Source organism: Muntiacus reevesi, chromosome 15, assembly GCF_963930625.1.
Source record: "Muntiacus reevesi chromosome 15, mMunRee1.1, whole genome shotgun sequence".
NCBI classification, from domain to species: domain Eukaryota; kingdom Metazoa; phylum Chordata; class Mammalia; order Artiodactyla; family Cervidae; genus Muntiacus; species Muntiacus reevesi.
In genome coordinates, this window is record NC_089263.1 from 4,678,149 (window position 1) to 4,698,307 (window position 20,159).

General features: G+C 40.4%; 1 protein-coding gene across 2 annotated transcripts in view; it reads right to left on the minus strand.

Moving 5' to 3' along the window:
• LRRK1 (leucine rich repeat kinase 1) overlaps positions 1-20,159 on the minus strand; it is a 132,208-nt gene that overhangs the window by 71,397 nt on the left and 40,652 nt on the right. For both annotated transcript variants that reach the window (XM_065906482.1, XM_065906483.1), the window contains 4 exons: positions 17,630-17,793; positions 9,790-9,961; positions 4,866-5,045; positions 4,330-4,478 (listed from right to left, as the gene is read on the minus strand). In XM_065906482.1, the coding sequence (XP_065762554.1) occupies positions 4,330-4,478; positions 4,866-5,045; positions 9,790-9,961; positions 17,630-17,793 (665 nt within the window). The remainder of the gene's footprint in view (positions 1-4,329; positions 4,479-4,865; positions 5,046-9,789; positions 9,962-17,629; positions 17,794-20,159) is intronic.

A 20,159-nucleotide genomic window follows, 5' to 3' on the forward strand; every position in this document is an offset into this window, starting at 1 on the left:
TCTTGAAAAGTAATTCAGGAACAGATTACTTTGGGATGTAATAATCTGAATGTTTTTTGGAGTGGGGTGGGTGGGAAGAATGTATGAAATAGACACAGAGGGTGGATATGGATCCATTTAGGTAATTAGCATTTTTCCTAATTTGTTTCTGTCAGTTAATTTCTGTGTGTTATCTCTACAAGGGAAATACTTAGTTTAGTGACTTTAAAGTGTTACTAGTATGGAGTAACTGGTATTTACATTTTAACATAAAAAACTATTGCTTTAGCTTTTGATGCTTAACCAATCCCTATAGAGTTAATTGGGGGCTAATGGCACTATATAGTCAAGAAATGTATGTCCATTTGATCTTAATTTTCCCCACATCCTACTTAAACAAATTTAAGATATTGCTACCTTGTAAACTCCAAAGTCCAGGAGCATTAGGACTTGCCAGTCATAAAACTTGAGATGTCAGATATGAATGTCAGAACCTATTAATTTTGCTCTTTTCAGAATTATTTAGAATGTACACATATTGGATACTGGTAATGCCTGAAAGAAGTCTTCAAGTTGTAATTTTTTGCAGAAGGCAGTCCATCACATATTGTGTAAACTATCATAACTATTTAAAATTCAGTCTGAAGCACGATTGTGCTAAAACTTTAGGTTTTATGACTGTAACCTTGACCACATGGAACCAGGACTTCTGTAAGCCTGTCATTAAGAAAGTTGCATATCTTATTCCAAACAAGTATTGGTTTATCTGGCACCTTTAGAGCCTTATGCTATTGAAGTGATTCTCAGCTAAACATTATGTCTGCTGTAACTTTGACAAGTATATCCACTTTTTAATTTATCAGTGGTATATCTTTTTTTGAAATGTCAAATACTGTGACTATGCAAAATAAAATATCATTATAATTTAAAGTGAAGAAAACACAATGCTGTTTATAAGAAATACACCTAAGACAAAGAAAAAACTGAATATAAAGGCTGGGAAAGCTTATAAAGGTGGATGCAAAGGAAAAAAGAGAAGTGTGGCCATGTGTAGAGCCAACAAACCCAATTTTAAGGATAGAAGCTTTGATGGGGTTAAGGCAGATATTTGACATAATGAATAGGTCCAAATGGGTTATAAAGCCATAAACCAGGAGCATGAAACAAAAACATTCAGAACTATATGAAGAACTAGATAATCAGTAGATGAGGAAACCAAGACTCAGAGATGTAAGGAACCAGATGGAGGTCCTGGAGCCCAGATTAGAGCAGAGCCAGGAAGCTCCTACCGGAGCCGTGCTTGACCATAACCCCATCAACCAAATATTCAGAGAAGATATCAAGATGGTTTCAGTACAGAGAAAAGCCAAAGTGAATGAAGGAACAAACAAAATAAATCATGAAAAGTAAATAAAAACTAGTGGTTCCTTGAGGACCTCTAGAATATATAAAACCCTGACTAGTCTGATAAAATTTAAAAGAGAAAAAGTAAAACTGTTCAACATCATAAATCAATACCATGAATGGAAATATAACTACAGACATAGGAGAAAACAATTACCAAAAAAGGTAAATGTAGCATGCCGTGATGGCAAATTCAAAAATCTAAAGGAAATAGATGATTTTCTACCAAAATATAACATCTTAAACTGCATGTAAGCAAAAGCAGAGAACCTGAACTGACCAATGATTTCAAAAGATGTCTGAAAACAAAGACCTGCTTTATCTAAGTAACCATTAGTAATAAATGATTCCTATGAAACTTCTCTAGACTATAATAAAATGGGAAGTTCCCCAAGTCATTTTGTAGGGCTAACATTGTTTTATACCAAAATCTCAAAGACAATAGAAATAGAAAAGTATAGATCAATTACCTATAAATATAGAAGCAAACATTGTAAATAAAATATCAATAGATCAAATCCATCGATAATAACACCAATTAACATTTATTACAAGATTTCAATATTAGGTCAACACCTACTATCATGCATTAGAACAGCAAATTAAAGTAGAAAAACTATGTGAGTATATCCACAGCTGCTAATATAGATTCAATAAAATTCAGCAACTTTTCTTAATAAAAACCCTAAGCAAAGAGGAATACATGGAAACTACCTAAATACAGCAATAGTCTATTTAACAAAATGTACAGAAAATACCCATAAACTGCTGATGCCAGGACCTTTAAAATCAGGAACAAGAGAGATATATCTGCTCTTTTCAGATGATTCAACTTTTGACATTTCTGCTAATACACAAAAGCCACAAAATAAAGTTAAATAAATATTAGAAAAGACAAGACAAACCTGCTTTGAATTTGCAGATAACTTGATATATACCTAAAAGTTTTGAGGAACTTCTCTGAAAACTATTAGAATTAATAAGAGAAGTTGGTAAGGGGATTGGGTAAAACAAATAAATAGAAGAGCTTTCCTTCATATCAGCAAGTTGGAAATGGGAAAGAATGATATACATTCCATTCAAACAATGGCAAAAACAATATTAAATAAACAAAATATGTTCAGGAAACCTTTATCAGGAAAACTATAAAATCCCATTAAAGAACCTAAATGCAGCACAAATCACCATGAAAGTTACCATGGGAAATGCACAAAATGGAAAAAACAAATGTCTGATAACAGTTAAGATACTTTTGAAAAAAGCAAATAAGGAGTAGAAAACTTGCATTAACCAGTCGTAAGGTTTAAATAAAATGCCTGTAATCAAAACAGCATGGTATTTGAACAGAAATAGATTAAAAGGTTAGTGGACCAGTGCAGAGAATCCCAAAATGTATATAAGTATATATTGGAAGAAATGGCAATGGTGACATTTTAATCCAGAAGGAAAATCAAAGTTTACTTTAAAAATTGTGCTGGAATATTTGATCATCCACCTGGCAGAGAGGAAAGTTAGATTTGCTCCCTGAAACCACATACACAAAGAAATAATAGGAAAACTAAGGCCTAAAATGTAAAAAACAAAAGAGTCAAAATAGTATAAAAGATTCTAGGAGAATATTTACATAAAATTGAGGGGAAAATGACTTTCTTATATAACCTAAATGCCATAAATGAAAAGACAGACATATTTGATTATATATTCACATATCTTTGTTATCTCAAAAGATAACAGACAAAAGACAAATAATGGATTGGGAAAAATATTGGTAATATCTGTGATAAACAAAAAAGGCTTAAAATCTCTAATATACAATAAGACTCTTCAAAATTATAAGGCAAAGGTGAGTAATCCTTGAGAAAAATAACCAATAAACTGTAACAGGCAACTCACATAAGGGGAGACACAAATAATTTATGAGGATATGCAAAGATGCTCAACATTACTAAGATAAGAAATACGGACATTAAAACAAGAAGATTCCATTTTAACCCATAAGAGTGATGAAAATTAAAATGCCCCTAGACATCCAGTGCTGGCCAGCGTGTGGGGAATAGAAATCCCCATGTCACGCTAGCGAGTCACCACAGCATTTGCGGAAGTGATTCCAAAGCAGTCCACTTTCAGGACTTTGATCTACATAAGAAATACCCTAGAAATCAGGCTATATCACAAGGGCAAAACCCAGAAATAATCCAAATGTCCACCACCAGGAAAAGGGCTGAGTCAACTAAGCTACATTCACTCTAGATTTGAGGCACATATCGAAAAGAATGAGATACAGCTACACTGACTGATCGAGGGGGTGTCAATGACAGAGTGCTCAATTTAAAAAGCCAAATTGAAGATAATGTAAATAATGCAATCCTATTTTTGTTATTAAAATGGTAAACTAACTAGAACTAATTCCCATGTGTTTTTTCCCAGTTTTATTGAGCTATAATTGACATATGACAATGTGTAAGTTATGACCTGTCGATATAATACATTTATATATTGTAAAACGATTACTACTGTAACCTTAGCTAACACCTGTACCATGCCACCTAATTACTACTTCTTTTTTTGTGGTGAGAACATTTGAGATTTATTCTCTTAGAAACTTTCATGTATATAACACAGTGTTATTAGCTGTAATCACAGTGCTACACATAGATCTCCCGGGCTTATTTATCATATGGCTGAAATGACCAACACTCAAGCTATTTGCCCCACCCCTCAGGCCTTGGCAAACCATCTACTGTTTCCATGGTTTGACTTTTTTAGTTTCCACCTATAAGTAAAAACATACTGTACTTATCTTTCTCTGTCTGACTTCTTTCACTTAGCATAATGTCCTCAAAGTCCATCCATGTTGTTACAAATGGAACCATGTCCTTCTTTCTCATGGTTGAAAAATAATCCACCTCTTCCTCATCCATCTATCCACAGACAAAGACTACTCACCATTTTTTCCGGACAACTGCCGGGCAAAGCACTTGCTTCAACAAAATACTTCCTGAGGAGATGTTTGCTGGGGTCAGGACTGTCCAGTAAAATGTAGGAGCAGAAAAATGCTCCATGCCGAATCAGGAATATGGCAATATCTTCATTCCCTACAGGACAGAAAGCAGAGCGCTCAGGGCATTTGGGATGCAGAGTGTGTCACGGCTGTCCAAAAGGCCTGACACGCATGTGAAACGAAAATGAAAAGGGCATGGAGCTGCTGAACGTCTCTGTCGCCTCCCCTGACTCCACAGGTTCCCGTCAGTGAGAGCACTTCTGTAGGGCTCTGCCCTCTGCAGCGCCTCCGAGGAGTCGCGTTTGCCGTGGCTGGTCCCTGGCACTGAAATCCCCTCACAGGAGGGAGTCGTGGGGAGGAAGAAGGACACAGATCTTTTGAAGAAGAAGCCGAGAACAGAGCTGGGAAACCCCACACAGGCCCTGGAGGGCCGAAGGCGAGCGTGAAGGGCGGGTCCGCGTCTCTACAGACTGGCACCCACCTGACTTGATGGCCGCGTACAGCGGCAGGCGCACGATGACAGGGAACTCGTTCTTCCTGACTGCGTAGCTCTCAGGGTCGGCCCCGTGGCGCAGGACCAGGAGCTTCACTACTGCCAGGTGGCCCTGCTGGCAGGCCAAGGCCAGCATCCAGTTCAAGAGCCGCTGGGGGCTGCAGGGACCTGCACGGATGAAAGGACAGAGAGAGGGCGGCTGAAGGCGCAGCTGCTCCTGCTCTGAGGTCCCTTCCAGCCATGGCCCTGTTTCCAACTGAAAGTCGCTATGTCCAGTTGATAGTGTCTACGGAACAGCCCCTCTGAACTGCATATGACATTTCCCCACATCACTATAAACCCGCCTGCCCATCAGATAACACCGGCTGGGGAAAAGTAGCATTCAGAACAGCACATCAGTGAAATTGCAATGAAAAATGTATGTGTGGACATAAGACTAGGAAGAACCACCTACCCTCAGTGCTGCAGAATTCTCTCTGGGTGGTGGGACGGTGAGATGCCCTTACTCTGCCTCATCCCCAGCCCTGACCGCATCCCTGGAGCAGCATCATACACAGGGACACAGGTTTTGGAGACAGGTGACTTAGGATTAAAATATTAAATAATTAAAATATTAAAATGTGTCATCTGGGGCAAATTTCTTATCCTCTCTGTGGCTCAGTTTACCCATAAGTAAAATGGGAAAAGGAACACCCTGCCTTCCAAGTTTAATGTGAGGATTACATGACATCGTGTATATCAAGTACTTGACTCAGTAAACTGTCATAACATCTGTCAAGTGCCTGATATAACTCATTGTGGTATGTCATTATGTTCTTAGAGTAATAACCCTTTCTGCTTTCCCAAATTGTCTGTAATATACATATACCACTTTCATAAGTTTAAAAATACTCTGATGAAGAAACAGATCAGCCTAAAACTTAAGAGAACTGCTCCCTAAAAGAACTGCCCACGTAATTCCAGGATGAAATAACACACTGAATGAACAGGGACAGCATGGGCTGAAATGTCACAGTATCTTCAAGTTCAAAGTAATGCAAGGTCTTTTGGATCTAGCTGCCATGGAAAAATGATCTCATCCCCCACATGGACACTTCCCAACTGCATCACAACACTCATTTGCAGAGGTGGAGAGTTCTCTGGAACCAAAGTTCTCTGGAGCCTGGAGAGAGTGCCCCTCTGTGTCATAGGAAATTGACCAGGAAATGGGGGTGAGGTAGAGAAGCCAAGAATTAAAACCCAGTACACAAGGTACCTGGCATCAGGTCTGGGGTGCAGCGGGTGCTAAATAAATATCCCTTCTTTGCCCTCAATTGATGACTAAAATGAACAATTCAAAGGAGGAGGTACATGAGCAGAAAACAAATTACCCCTAACTCAGTTATGACCAGATATCCAGCTGTGAGAAGTGCGGTTGTCATGCTGCTAACTCCCGCTGAGGACGGAGTGTGTCAGTCTCAGGAGGCAGGCCCTGTATCTCACAGTCATCATTTTAATATGAGGAAACCAAAGCTCAGGGACAGTTGGGAACTTGCTAAAGGTGCAACAGTTGGTCAATGGCGAAGTCAAGCCTTAAGTTCTGCTTTACCCAAAACCAAAGGGTACTATCTTAATCATACAAACCCCTGTGTGTATTCTTTGAGGCCCAAATCCAGCTCAAAAAGCCCCATTATGGTCTCCATCTTTCCACCTCCTCTTTCTCGTCAGCCCGCTGAGCTGCAAGACCAGGAATTACATAATGATGTCCTTTGGATGATGTTCATAATTACACAGTGATGTACCCCCCCCCCTCCACCATGGACCTCTCGTCCCTCCTCTTCTTGGACCCGCCCTTATCCTCCAGCTGCCTCTTATCTTACCTTACTCCTGACAAGGGCCACCCTCCCTACAGGCTGGGAATTCCCAGAGGACAGACACTGTTCTGCCCATCTCTGCACTCCCCATAGGGCTCAGCAAGTGCCCTGAACTCTTTCAGTCCCACTAGCTCTGTCCCGAGCTGAATTAAAGACAGGACACCCCGGGAGCCGCTGAAAACCATGCTCAGCTCCAACATACTCAGGTTGAGCCAAGCTCCCTGCTCTGCAGAAGCAGGCAAACCAGGCTCTTCCCTTGTTTGTCCGCCAGGTAAACTCCCGCTCAGTCTGCAAAGCCCAGTTGAGATGTTGACTCCTTCTGAAGACCCCAGCCTGCACACAGACAAGACCATTCCCTGATGTGTGGTCGCAAACGACTGTGTAGACATTTCAACCTCTGCATGGTTACACCACACTGTTAGTCTTTTCTGCCTCAATTTCCTCTGCTGGACCAGAAGCTACTAAAGGGCTGGGACCACCTTTTTAAAAAGCTTCTGTGTCTTTCAGGTTCTGCAGTGTGTCCAGTACTTGGCAAATGATCAATAAATGTAAGCTGTCCAATGAGTGAGTCAGTTGGCATAGAATCTTTAGGGCAAGAACAGAGCTATTCTTGGGGATTCCTGAGGAGAAAGAATCAGCCACTGGCACCTCAGGGGCTCCTCTCCTCTCTGCCTTCCTATACCTTGCTTGATCCAATCTGTGTCTATGGGCCCTAACACTGCCCTGATTTCTGTTCATAAACTCCTTCTTCCTCCATGTATACGAGGGGCATGCCAGCTTGGAACCAAATCTGAGCACAAATCTACCTCAAAGGACACAGTCAGACACTCCCTTAACAGTGAAAAAAAGTGAAAACTGGAAGTCATTCAGTCGTGTCTGACTCTTTGCAACCCCCCGGACTATACAGCCCATGGAATTCTCCAGGCCAGAATACTGGAATGGGTAGTCTTTCCCTTCTCTAGGGGATCTTCTCAACCCAGGGATCGAACCCAGGTCTCCTGCATTGCAGGCAGATTCTTTACCAGCTGAGCTACAAGGGAAGCCCAAGAATACTGGAGTGGGTAGCCTATCCCTTCTCCAGTGGATCTTCCTGACTCAGAAATCAAACCGGGGTCTCCTGCATTGCAGACAAATTCTCTACCAATCAAGCTATCAGGGAAGCCCTTAACAGTACTACTGCATTATCTGTGGGGGTGTGTGTGTGTGTTAGTTGCTCAGTCATGTCTGACCCATTGTAACCCTATGACCTGAAGCCCATCAGGCTCCTCTGTCCATGGGATTTTTCAGGCAAGGATCCTAGAGTGGGCTGCCATTTCATAATTTGTGGGATCCAATGTAAAACTTAAAATGGGGTCCCTTGTTTAAAAAGTATTACAAATTTCAAGAGGGTAATTGCAAAGTGTAGTGGGTGCTATATGTAATTCCCAGGTGTAATTCCCGGGTGGCGCTAGTGGTAAAGAATATATCTGCCAATGCAGCAGACCTTAAGAAATGTGGGTTTCATCCCTGGGTTGGGAAGATCCCCTGGAAGAGGGCATGGCAACCCACTCCAGTATTTTTGCCTGGAGAATCCCACGGACAGAGAGCCTGGCAAACTACAGTCCACAGGACTGCAAAGAGTTGAACACAACTGAAGCGACTTAGCAGGCATGCTCACAAACCAAGTGTGGGGCTCTTCTAAGTATGGGGCCCTGTGTGACTGCATTGTCACATATCCATGAAGCTGGCCCAATTCCTTGCAAAATCCTAACTCGCAACAACCACTGCTAAGACAATGCCTCAGCCTACAGCTGTAGCAATAACTGTAACAGATCCAAGGCCATTGCAGGAAATCAAAGGAGACCAGGATGCCTGAGTCTACCAGAGAAAAAATTACTTGTTATTAAGAAAGCAACATAACAAGGAACATCCAGACAATGTAATATTATTAAGTGATAAAATATATGTATGTATGTGTGCGTGTGCGTGTGCGTGTGTATGAGCTCTCAAGTCATGAAAAGACATGGAGGAAACTTGAATGCATACTGCTAAATGAAAGCAGTCTATCCAAAAAGGCTACATACCATATGAATCCAACTATATGTCATTCTGGAAAAGGCAAAACTATGAAGACAGTAAAGAGATCAGTGGTTGCCAGGAACTGAGAAAGAGATGAACAGGTAGAACAGGAGGGCAGTGAAATTATTCTGCATGATACAGTAATGGTACATATGTGTCATTACACATTTGTTAACAGTCATAGAATATACAACCCTAGGGCAAACTATGAGCTTCCATTAGTAATAACATATCAATATTGGTTTGTTCATCAATTTCAACAACTGTACCATTCTCATACAAAACATCAATAATAGGGAAACTGTGGAGGGTGGTATAGGAGAATTCTTGGTACCTGCTCAACAATTTTTCTTTAAACCTAAAAGAATACTTTTAAACTTAAAAGAATGCTTTAAAGAATACCCCCAGATTTCTGGATTTGGACTGGTAAACAGTGTGAAGACATAAACAACTTGGAGTGCAGCGCCCCCCACCCCCAAATGTCTGTCTGGTTCCTAGGAAAAGAGGGTCCCTGAGGGACTTCCCTAGTGGTCCAGTGGTTAAGAATCCGCCTTCCAATGCAGATGATGCTGGTTCAATCCCTGGTTGGGGAACTAAGACCCCACATGCTGTGAGGCAGCTGAGCCTCACAACAGGATAAAAGCCTGCGTGCAGCAACGGGGATCCTTCATGCCGCAACCAAGACTCAATGAAGCCAAACAAATAAGGAAATAAGTATTTTTTCAAAAGGAAGGTCCCTGAGTGGGGGCGAAGAACTCACACCCTGGGACTTACAGGACAAAGTGAGTGAAGTCGCTCAGTCGTGTCTGACTCTTTGTGACCCCATGAACTGTAGCCCGCCAGGCTCCTTTGTCCATGGGATTTTCCAGGCAAGAGTACTCGAGCGGGTGGCCATTTCCTTCTCCAGGGGATCTTCCCATCCCAGGGGTCGAACCCGAGTCTCCTGCATTGCAGGTGGATTCTTTACCATCTGAGCCCCCAGGGAAGCAAAGACTCTTTACCTGGCAGAGACTCGAGTAGCTCCTGAACGACATCGGTGTGCCCAAACTGTGCTGCCACCACGGCGGGGTTGTCATCGGTGGGCTCCGTTGGTAGCTCCACCAACCTCTCAGTGAGAAGATACCGGACGGTCTCCAGGTCACCATAGGCTGCAGAGATGCTCAGGAGCTGGCCCTGGTCAAAACAGAACAGGGACAAGATGTCAGCAAGAAGAGTGCTGCTGGGAACTCCCAAGAGAATCGACTCTAAAGGTTCACCAAGCCCATGGGCAAGTCTGGGACTATGCTGCCCAGGATGGCAGGAGCAGTCACGTGTGATTGTTAAGGCTTGAAACATGGCTCATGCAAAGTGAGATGTGCTGAAAACGTAAAATCACATGTGATTTCAGTCGCTCAGTCGTGTCTGACTCTTTGCGACCCTAAGCAGCATGCTGGGCTTCCCTGTCCATCACCAGCTCCCGGAGCTTGCTCAAACTCATGTCCATCAAGTCGGTGATGCAATCCAACCATCTCTTCCTCTGTTGTCCCCATCTCCTCCTGCCTTCAGTCTTTCCCAGCATCAGATTCTTTTCCAGGTGATTTTAAAGACCTACTACAAAAACGGTAAATTATCTTGTCAGTATTTTCTGGAGTTCTAAAATCACAGTGGATAGTTACTGCAGCAAAGAAAATTAAAACACAATTGTCCTTCAGAAGGAAAGCTATGACAAACCTAGACAGTGTATTAAAAAGCAGAGACATATTTTGCTGACAAAGGTCCATATAGTCAAAGCTATGGTTTTTCCAGTTGTCATGTATGGATGTGAGAGTTGGACCATAAAGAAGGCTGAGCGCTGAAGAATTGATGCTTGTAACTTGTGGAGCTGGAGAAGACTCTTGAGAGTCTCTTGGACTGCAAAGAGATCAAACCAGCATATCCTAAAGGAAATCAGTCCTGAATAATCACTGGAAGGACTGATGATGTAGCTGAAGCTCCAAAACTCTGGCCACCTGATGCAAAGAGCCAACTCATGGCAAAAGATCCTGATGCCAGAAAGATTGAAGGCAAAAGGAGAAGGAGGCAGCAGAGGATGAGATGGTTAGATAACTTAGACAGTATCACCAACCCAAGAGATATGAGTTTGAGCAAACTCTGAGAGATAATGAAGGACATGGAAGCCTGGTGTGCTGCCGTCCATGGGGTTGCAAAGAGTCAGACACGATTTAGTGACTGAAAAAACAACAACAATCTTGTCAATAATTTTTATATTGATTATATGTTGAAATGATAATCTTTAATATATTCTAGTTAAATAAAACAGACTATTAAAGTTTACCTGTTTTGTGAAGTTTGACTAATATCTGTGGTTTAGTTAATAATACTGTATCACAGGTTAATTTCCTGTTTTCTTACAACATGATATTTCTTTATATTTTCAGAATTGTATTAGAATACTATTAATAGTTATATAATCACAATAGCAAGAGATGTTCATCAGTTTTCACAATTAATAGTCAGACAAAAAATAAAAGATAATTATAATTGCAAGCCATAATGGAAACATGATTAACCTAACAGTATAAAATAATTACGATTTGAGGCATTAAGCAGAGTGATGTGGTACATGGAAATACATATACGCACATGTTTTCATCCACCCAGCCAGTCCATGTCTTTTGGTTGGTGCATTTAATCTATTTACATTTAAGTTAAGTTTGATATGTATGATCCTATTACCATTTTCTTAATTGCTTTGGGTTTACTCTTTGTAGATATTTTCCTTATTTTGTGTTTCCTGCCTAGAGGAGTTCCTTTAGCATTTATTGTAAAGCTGGTTTGGTGGCGCTGAATTCTCTTAACTTTTGCTTGTCTGTACAACCTGATTTTGACGTCAAATCTGAATGAGGTGTTGCTGGATAGAGTATTCGTGGTTGTAGGTTCTTCCCTTTCATCACTTTAAATGTATTGTGCCATTCATTTCTGGCTTGCAGAGTTTCTGTTGAGAAATTAGCTGATAACCTGATGAGAATTCCCTTGTATATTATTTGTCATTTTTCCCTTGTTGCTTTTAATGTTTTATCTTTGTCTTTAATTTTTGTCAGTTTGATTACTATGTGTCTTAGTGTGTTCGTCCTTGGGTTTATCCTGCCTGGAACTCTGTGCTTCCTGGACTTGGTTGACTATTTCTTTTCCCATGTTAGGGAAGTTTTTCGCTCTTACCTCTTCAAATACTTTCTCAGGTCCTTTTTCTCTCTCTTCTCCTTCTGGGACCCCTATAAAGCGAATGTTGGTGCCTTTAATGTTTTCCCAGAACATTCTTAGGTTGTCTTCATTTTTTTCATTCTTTTTTCTATATTTTGTTTTACAGCAGTAATGTCCACCACTCTCTCTTCCAGGTCGCCTTATCCATTCTACCTGTAATTCTGCTGTTGAATCCTTCTAGTGTATTGTTCATCTCTGTTTGTTCTTTAGTTCTTCTAGGTCTTTGTTAAACATTTCTTGCATCTCCTCCATTCTTTTTCCAAGATCCTAAATCAACTGGATCAAATTGCCAACATCTGTTGGATTATTGAAAAAGCGAGAGTTCCAGAAAAACATCTACTTCTGCTTTATTGACTACACCAAAGCCTTTGACTGTGTAGATCCTAACAAACTGTGGAAAATTCTTAAAAACATGGGAATACCAGACCACCTGACTGCCCTCCTGAGAAATCTGTATGCAGGTCAAGAAGCAACAGTTAGAACTGGACATGGAACAACAGACTGGTTCCAAATAGGAAAAGGAGTACATCAAGCAAAGTTCTATATTGTCACTCTGCTTATTTAACTTATATGCAGAGTATATCATGTGAAATGCTGGGCTGGATGAAGCACAAGCTGGAATCAAGATTGCCAGGAGAAATATCAATAAACGCAGATACACAGATGACACCACCCTTACGGCAGAAAGTGAAGAAGAACTAAAGAGCCTCTTGATGAAAATGAAAGAGGAGAGTGAAAAAGTTGGCTTAAAACTTAACATTCAGAAAACTAAGATCATGGCATCAGGTCCCTTTACTTCATGGCAAATAGATGGGGAAACAAAGGAAACAGTGACAGACTTTATTTGGGGGGGACTCCAAAAATCACTGCAGATGGTGATTGCAGCTATGAAATTAAAAGATGCTTGCTCCTTGAAAGAAAAGCTATGACCAACCTAGATAGCATATTAAAAAGCAAAGACATTACTTTGCCAACAAAGGTCCTTCTAGTCAAGGCTACGGTTTTTCCAGTAGTCATGTATGGATGTGAGAGTTGGACTATAAAAAAAGCTGAGTACTGAAGAATTGATGCTTTTGAACTGTGGTGTTGGAGAAGACCTTGAGAGTCCCTTAGACTTCAAGGAGATCCAACCAGTCCATCCTAAAGGAAATCAGTCCTGAATATTCATTGGAAGGACTGATGCTGAGGCTGAAACGCCAATATTTTGGCCACCTGATGTGAAAAGCTGACACTGGAAAAGACCCTGATGCTGGGAAAGATTGAAGGCAGGAAGAGCAGGAGACGACAGAGGATGAGATGGTTGGATGGCATCACCAACTCGATGGACATGAGTTTGAGCAAGCTCCAGGAGCTGGTGATGGACAGGGATGCCTGGCATGCTGAAGTCCATGGGGTCGAAAAGAGTCAGACACGACTGAGCGACTGAACTGAAATCATCTGTGCTATTATTATTTTGAATTCTTTTTCTAGAATGTTGCCTATCTCCACTTCATTTAGTTGTTTTTCTGGGGTTTTATCTTGTTCTTTTATCTGGGAGATAATCCTGTTGGGAGGGGCTTGTATGGGAAAAAAACTGGGTCTTGTCCTGGTGGGCAGGGTCATGCTCAGTAACACTGTAATCTGCTGATGGGTGGGGCTCCCTCCCTATTAGCTGTTTGGCCTGAGGTGACTCAACCCTGGAGTCTACAGGCTCTATGGCAGGGTTAATAACCACTTCCAAGAGGGCTCGCTTGCCAAGGGGCACCTCCCAGAACTGCGGCTGCCAATGCATCTGTCCCTGCGGCAAGCCACTGCCAACCCACACCTCCACAGGAGACCCTCCACTGTTCATTAGGTGTTTTCCAGATTCCACATTGTATTTAGTTGCATTGAGCTGTTTCAGTTGTATGCAACAAGTTCTGAAAAATTCTCCTTTCATTTTTAATCTGTTATAAATATTTTCTAATTTTCTTTGTTATGGTTTCTTAGATACACCCATCATCTAAAAGTGGACATTTATTTTCCAAATACATGGAGTTTTTAAAGTATTCTTGATGTTAATTTCTCATTTTGATATTAGTTTCTCATTTAAATTCTTTCTTCTCTGCAATCACCTTCTGTGTTTTCTGTCTTTTAACCTTCTTGAAGTTGTCAATGGCTAAGTCTCTTGGTAACTGTCACATTACACTTGAAAATATGTGGGTTATTTTCAAATATCTTTTGATATTGGTTTCTAACATAAGTGTGCAGTGATAAGAGAACAGACTCTGTATGATTTCAATACCTTTGACCATGAAAGTTTTTCCTTTTTTTTACGTCCCTGGATTACATTTGTGTGTCTCCTGGTTTATGGTCTATGGCAACTTGATTAGAACTTGTACCCTGCGTTGTGTGAAAATTGTATAAATCTTAATAATGTTGAATTGATTCACAGTGCTTTTCAGGTCTACTATATTCTTCTACTTTTATGTCCAGTTATTCTATTAACTTTTGAGGGTTTGATTTTGAAATTCCAACTAAAAATCTTAATTTATCTACTTAAAAAATTGTAATACATAGTAGAACTACATGTAACTTGGTTCTGCATTTTTCAAGTCTTCTGTAAATGTGTTATAATACTATTATAATTTTAAAAATTAAGAATTAAGAATTAAGAAAAGTTTGCCTGTTTTTGTTTAGTTTTTTAATGCTACTTCTAGAAAACTTGACCTTATAAGTGTCTCATATCCTATTTTTTTTGAAACAGCATCATTGTTTAGCCAAAAGTTTTCACTTTTGTCTCAGGTTCAGATTTGTTAACAAATTATATTACTTGGTTTTATATATATATATATATATATCCTCATTGTATACAAATTAACAATACAAATATTTATTAGAGAATTATCTAGTCTATTTTCAATACACATTAAAAGGGAAAAAGAGAAATAGCAGAGGAGAGCAATATTACATACATCAGGAAACTGAATTTGCTGATATCTGGAGTTAAACACGCCTTCCCGGGTGGTGCTACTGGTAAAGAAACTGCCTGCCAATGCAGGAGATGCAAAAGGTTCAGGTTCAATGGGAAGTTCTGTGACGGCAGTCTGGAGTTCCATTTGGGAAAAGGTCCCAGATAGCGCGACTGCTCTGTAGGTAACACTTCAGACTGCTGTTTCTTGGGTCCCTGCTTACAATCCCCAGGCCACAAATGACGGGCCGGCAACTCTGACGTGCCCCAGTAGTTCCATAAGAAGAGAGGCTTTGACCACATATACTGTGAATCCATAATGGGAGGAATCAAAAATACTCAGTTCAGTTCTGTCATTCAGTTACATCCGACTCTTTGCGACCTCGTGGACTGCAGCACGTCAGACTTCCCTGTCTATCACCAACTCCTGGAGCTTGCTCAAACTCATGTCCATTGTGTCGGTCATGCCATCTAACCACCTCATCCTCTGTCTTCCCCTTCTCCTCTCCTGCCTTCAATCTTTCCCAGCATTAGGGTCTTTTCCAATGAGTCAATTCTTCGCATCAGATGGCCAAAGTATTGGAGCTTCAGCTTCAGTATCAGTCTTTCCAATGAATATTTAGGACTTACTGCCTTTTGAATTGAATGGTTTGATTTCCTTGCAGCCCAAGGGATTCTCAAGAGTTTTCTCCAACAACATAGTTCAAAAGCATTAATTCTTCGGCGCTTAGCTTTCTTTATGGTCCAACTCTCACATCCATACATGACTACTGGAAAAACCATAGCTTTGTCTAGATGGACCTTTGTTGGCAAAGTAATGTATGTCTCTGCCTTTTAATATGCTGTCTAGGTTGGTCATAGCTTTTCTTCCAAGGAACAAGCATCTTTTATTTCATGGCTGCAATCACCATCTGCAGTAATTTTGGAGCCCAAGAAAATATTCTCTCACTGTTTCCATTGTTTCCCCATATATTTGCCATGAAGTGCTAGGACTGGATGCTATAACTTGAGTTTTTTGAATGCTGAGTTTAAATAAAGCCAACTTTCTCACTCTCCTCTTTCACATTCAAGAGGCTCTTCAGTTCCTCTTCACTTTCAGCCATAAGCGTGGTGTCATCTGCCTATCTGAGGTTATTGATATTCCTCTTGGCAATCTTGATTCCAGCTTGTGCTTCATCCAGCCCAGCATTTCTCATGATGTGCTCTGCATATAAGTTAAATTCGTAGGGTCACAATATACAGCTTTGACATACTCCTTTCCCAATTTGAAGCCAGTCTGTTGTTCCATGTCCAGTTCTAACTGTTGCTTCTTGACCTGCATACAGATTTCTCAGGAGGGCAGTCAGGTGGTCTGGTATTCCCATCTTTTAAGAATTTTCCACTGTTTGTTGTGATCCACACAGTCAAAGGCTTTGGCATAGTCAATAAAGCAGAAGTAGATATTTTTCTGGAATTCTCTTGCCTTTTCTATGATCCAACGGATGTTGGCAATTTGATCTCTGGTTCCTTGGCCTTGTCTAAATTCGGCTTGGACATCTGGAAGTTCTTGGTCCACATACTGTTAAAGCCTCGCTTGGAGAATTTTCCAAAAATGTTCTCTCCTCAATAATTATCAAGCACGTTGAACTTGACCATTCCCCCAAAAAATTCTCTTACAACTTTGCAAACAGGCTGGAGGTTTAGTAATTGAGCTATTTCCAACTATTAATTAAATGAAAACCTTAAACCTGTGTTAATCAAAGTACTGCACATATAACATCAATAAAGTGCTCTCCTGGTTAACAGCCAATAAGAATTTCCCACAAGGACCAGAACATGGCAATGATCTTCCAAAGCTGTAGGCCAGCAAGAGGGTTGATCTCTACAAGCTTTTGGAAAAAGTTTGGCATATGTTCAAAATTTTAAAAATGCTCTTACCCACATTCTCAATTCTTGCAAATCTACCTAAACAGAGAAAATAGCTGAAAATAAGAAAACAATTTGGCAAAAAACATTCAGTACAGTATTATTTATAGTAATAAAAAATTAGAAACAATCCAAATATCTAACCAAAAGGAATAGCCAGATAAGTGACAGTGTCTCCACCAGATGAAGTGTCATGTATCCAGTGAAGGTGATGCACATAAGGAATCTACAGTCATACAGAAAATGGTTCATATAATATTATGTAAGAGAAAGCAGTGGGCAAAACTATGCATAAATAAGACTGTGTCTATATTAGAAACAATAAAAACAAAAGATGAATGTTCAGATCAGTAGCTCGGAAAAGCGTATACCAAAAATGCTCAGTGGGATTGTTTGAATGATTAATTTTGGTTCTTTCCCCCCTTTTATATATTTTTGAATTTTTCAGTTTGTACATGTGCTGTTTTATAGTGAGAAAAAAGTATAAAAGACTATATTAGGTTAAACCCTCGACTGTCAGTTTTGTCCTTTTCCTTTCTGTGACCCCTTCCAGCCCCTGGGAATGATGGCGCAGTGTTCTTACCTGACAAGCTGAGAAGTCCACTCGAAAGGACTGACACCAGGAGGTTTACATGAGAAACAAGGTATTCAGAAGCCAAGAAATATCCCCATTATGATTATAATGATAACAAGAAAACAATTTTCGTGGTAACCTTCCCCCAACCTGGGTTCCCAGTTCTGGCAAGAAGGGCTGGCATAGACCTTACCTTTTCCAGCTGGGATGTGCTTTCGTCACAAGCTTCTCGGAGCAGGCGCTGGGCTCTGCTGATGTCGCCTCGCCTGTATGCAGCATGAATGCCTTCCGTCCTCGGGCCCTGCGCTGTGGGCTCACTGCCTGGCACAGAGAGTTTGCTGCCCATGTCCCCGGCACCTGGGTGGACAGAGGCACACACACAACATCACCTCCACCGCCAGAGCTGCTTATGGGAACCACCAGAGAGGAGAACAGGATGTACTTTAGCCAGGGAGGGCTGCTCTGAAACGCTGCCCGTGTCACCCTGCACAGCCGACTTCAGCGCCTGCCCCTGCGGAGGCACTTCCTGCATGGAGCCAGAGGTGAAGGCGTGGGGAGGCTGAACACAGCTGGGGAAGATTCCAGAATGAGACAGTGCCTGGAGAGTGGGCCCAGGCCCCCCAGGGCAGCTGCCTGGCAGGGTGGCCTCACCAACAGCAACACCAAACTGCCCCACTGCTGTGTCCCTCAGAGGGATATCCCGTGGAGGAAGAAAGGCAAGTCAAAGCCTGAGCGTGTGGAAATCTAGACCCTCTCTGCCTAGAAAACGCCATAAAGGCATGGGATTTAGAATGGCAGCCCTCACTCCATACTTGTTGGGTCTGAAGACGCAGACGTGAAAGCAGTCAGCCCTTAGAGCTCTCACTCTAGAATGGCTTCATAATTAGCAGTCTGTAGATCCCAGAAGGCTTCGAGACTTCCTGCACATCCTAAAGTTGCACAGAAAACTGTGCGTGTGTGTGTGCATGCCTGCGTGCGTGTGTGTGTGCACACTTCTCTGGGAAGAAAATTCAAGGCTCCTACTAGATTTGCAAATGTGTTACTGAACCAGAGTTTAAAGTTCTGTCTCTATCATAGAAAAGACTGCAATGAATGAGCAGTTACATTTTGATTGTGTTAAGTGGCAGCAGAAATGGAGACAGAATTCGAAAATCATTCTTGGCCAAGTTCACACAGCTTGTAAGAAGCAAACTGTGACTGATGTTTGGTTCACCAGCTCTCAGACTGGGGCTAACTTTACTCCATCTCTTTGAAGACATGAAAAAAACAGGCTTTTTTTCATGCAAAAATGTAAATGATGAGGAAGGTTGCCTTCCAAACATTCACGGTCACAAAAGTAAATCACATTACAGCAGCTAACATCAGGAAAAAAGTTTTTTCAAAATTTATTTACAATAGGATAAAAATTGCATGTTTAGAAATAAATTTTTTAAATGATGGATAAGATCTATACCCTAAAAACTATAAAACATTGCTGAGAAAAGTTAAATAAGACCTATACAAATGGAATGACATCTCACATTCGTGGATTAAAACAATCAATATTATTAAGATGTCAGTTCTCTCCAGTTTTATCTATAGATTCAATGTAATCCCAACCATAATTCCAATAGGATTTGAGGGGGATAAAATTGACAACCTGATTCTCAAATCTGTATAAAAATTCAAAGGATTTACCCCAAACAATCTTGAAAAATAAGAGTTGGAGAATCTACACTACTTGATTTCAAGTCTTACATAAAACTATAATAATAATCAAAGCAGTATGCTACTAGTATATACAAATTTATCTGTGAAGCAGAATAGCTTCTCAACTTTCTATTGGGAAATAGACTCATGCTTGTACATCCAATTAATTTTTGATAAGGGTGCCAACACAATGAGAAAAGCAAAAATTTTTTCAATAAATTGTGCTGGGACACCTGGCATCATTGAATAAAAAGGGACTCTGACTCCTACTTCTCAGCACACACAAAAATTATTTGAAATGGATCATGGACTTAAACACAAAGGTTAAAACTGCAGTGCTTCAAAAAAAAATGTAGTGCTTCTAGGAAAAAATATCACAGGAGCACATTTTTATGACTTGAAAGTAGGCAAAGTTTTCTTAGATGGGACACAGAAAGTAATAAACATGGAAGGAAAAAATTACTAATTAGACTTCAACAAAATTTAAAACTTATGCTCATCAGAAGGTTGATCTACCATTTAAAAACTGTTTACCATTTGACAATGAGTAGGCAAGTTGCATACTGGAAGAAAATATTTGCCAAACATACACCCAGAAAACGAATGGTATTCAGAAAACAGGAAGAACTCCTATAACTTGGTAATAAAGGACCAATAATCCAGTTAAAAACAAGCAAAGATTTGAATAGCAGAAGAGATTAAAAAAACTCAATATCATTAGTCATCAGGGGAAAGAAAATTAACCACCACTACAATCCCACAAAAGTCAGTAAAATTTAAAAAGACTGACAATACGTGGTGAGGATATGGAGAAACCAGAACACTCATACCTTATTGGTTACGTCTAAAATTGTACAACCACTTTGGAAACAAGTCTAGTGGTTTCTTACGAAACTAAGTACACACCTATTCTATGACTCCCTTATTCTATTCTTAGGTATTTACCCAAGAAAATATGTCTCAAAATATATCCAATAAAGTTTATATTAAATGCCATTCATGGTATTTCCAAACTGTAAATAGTAAAGGTGTCC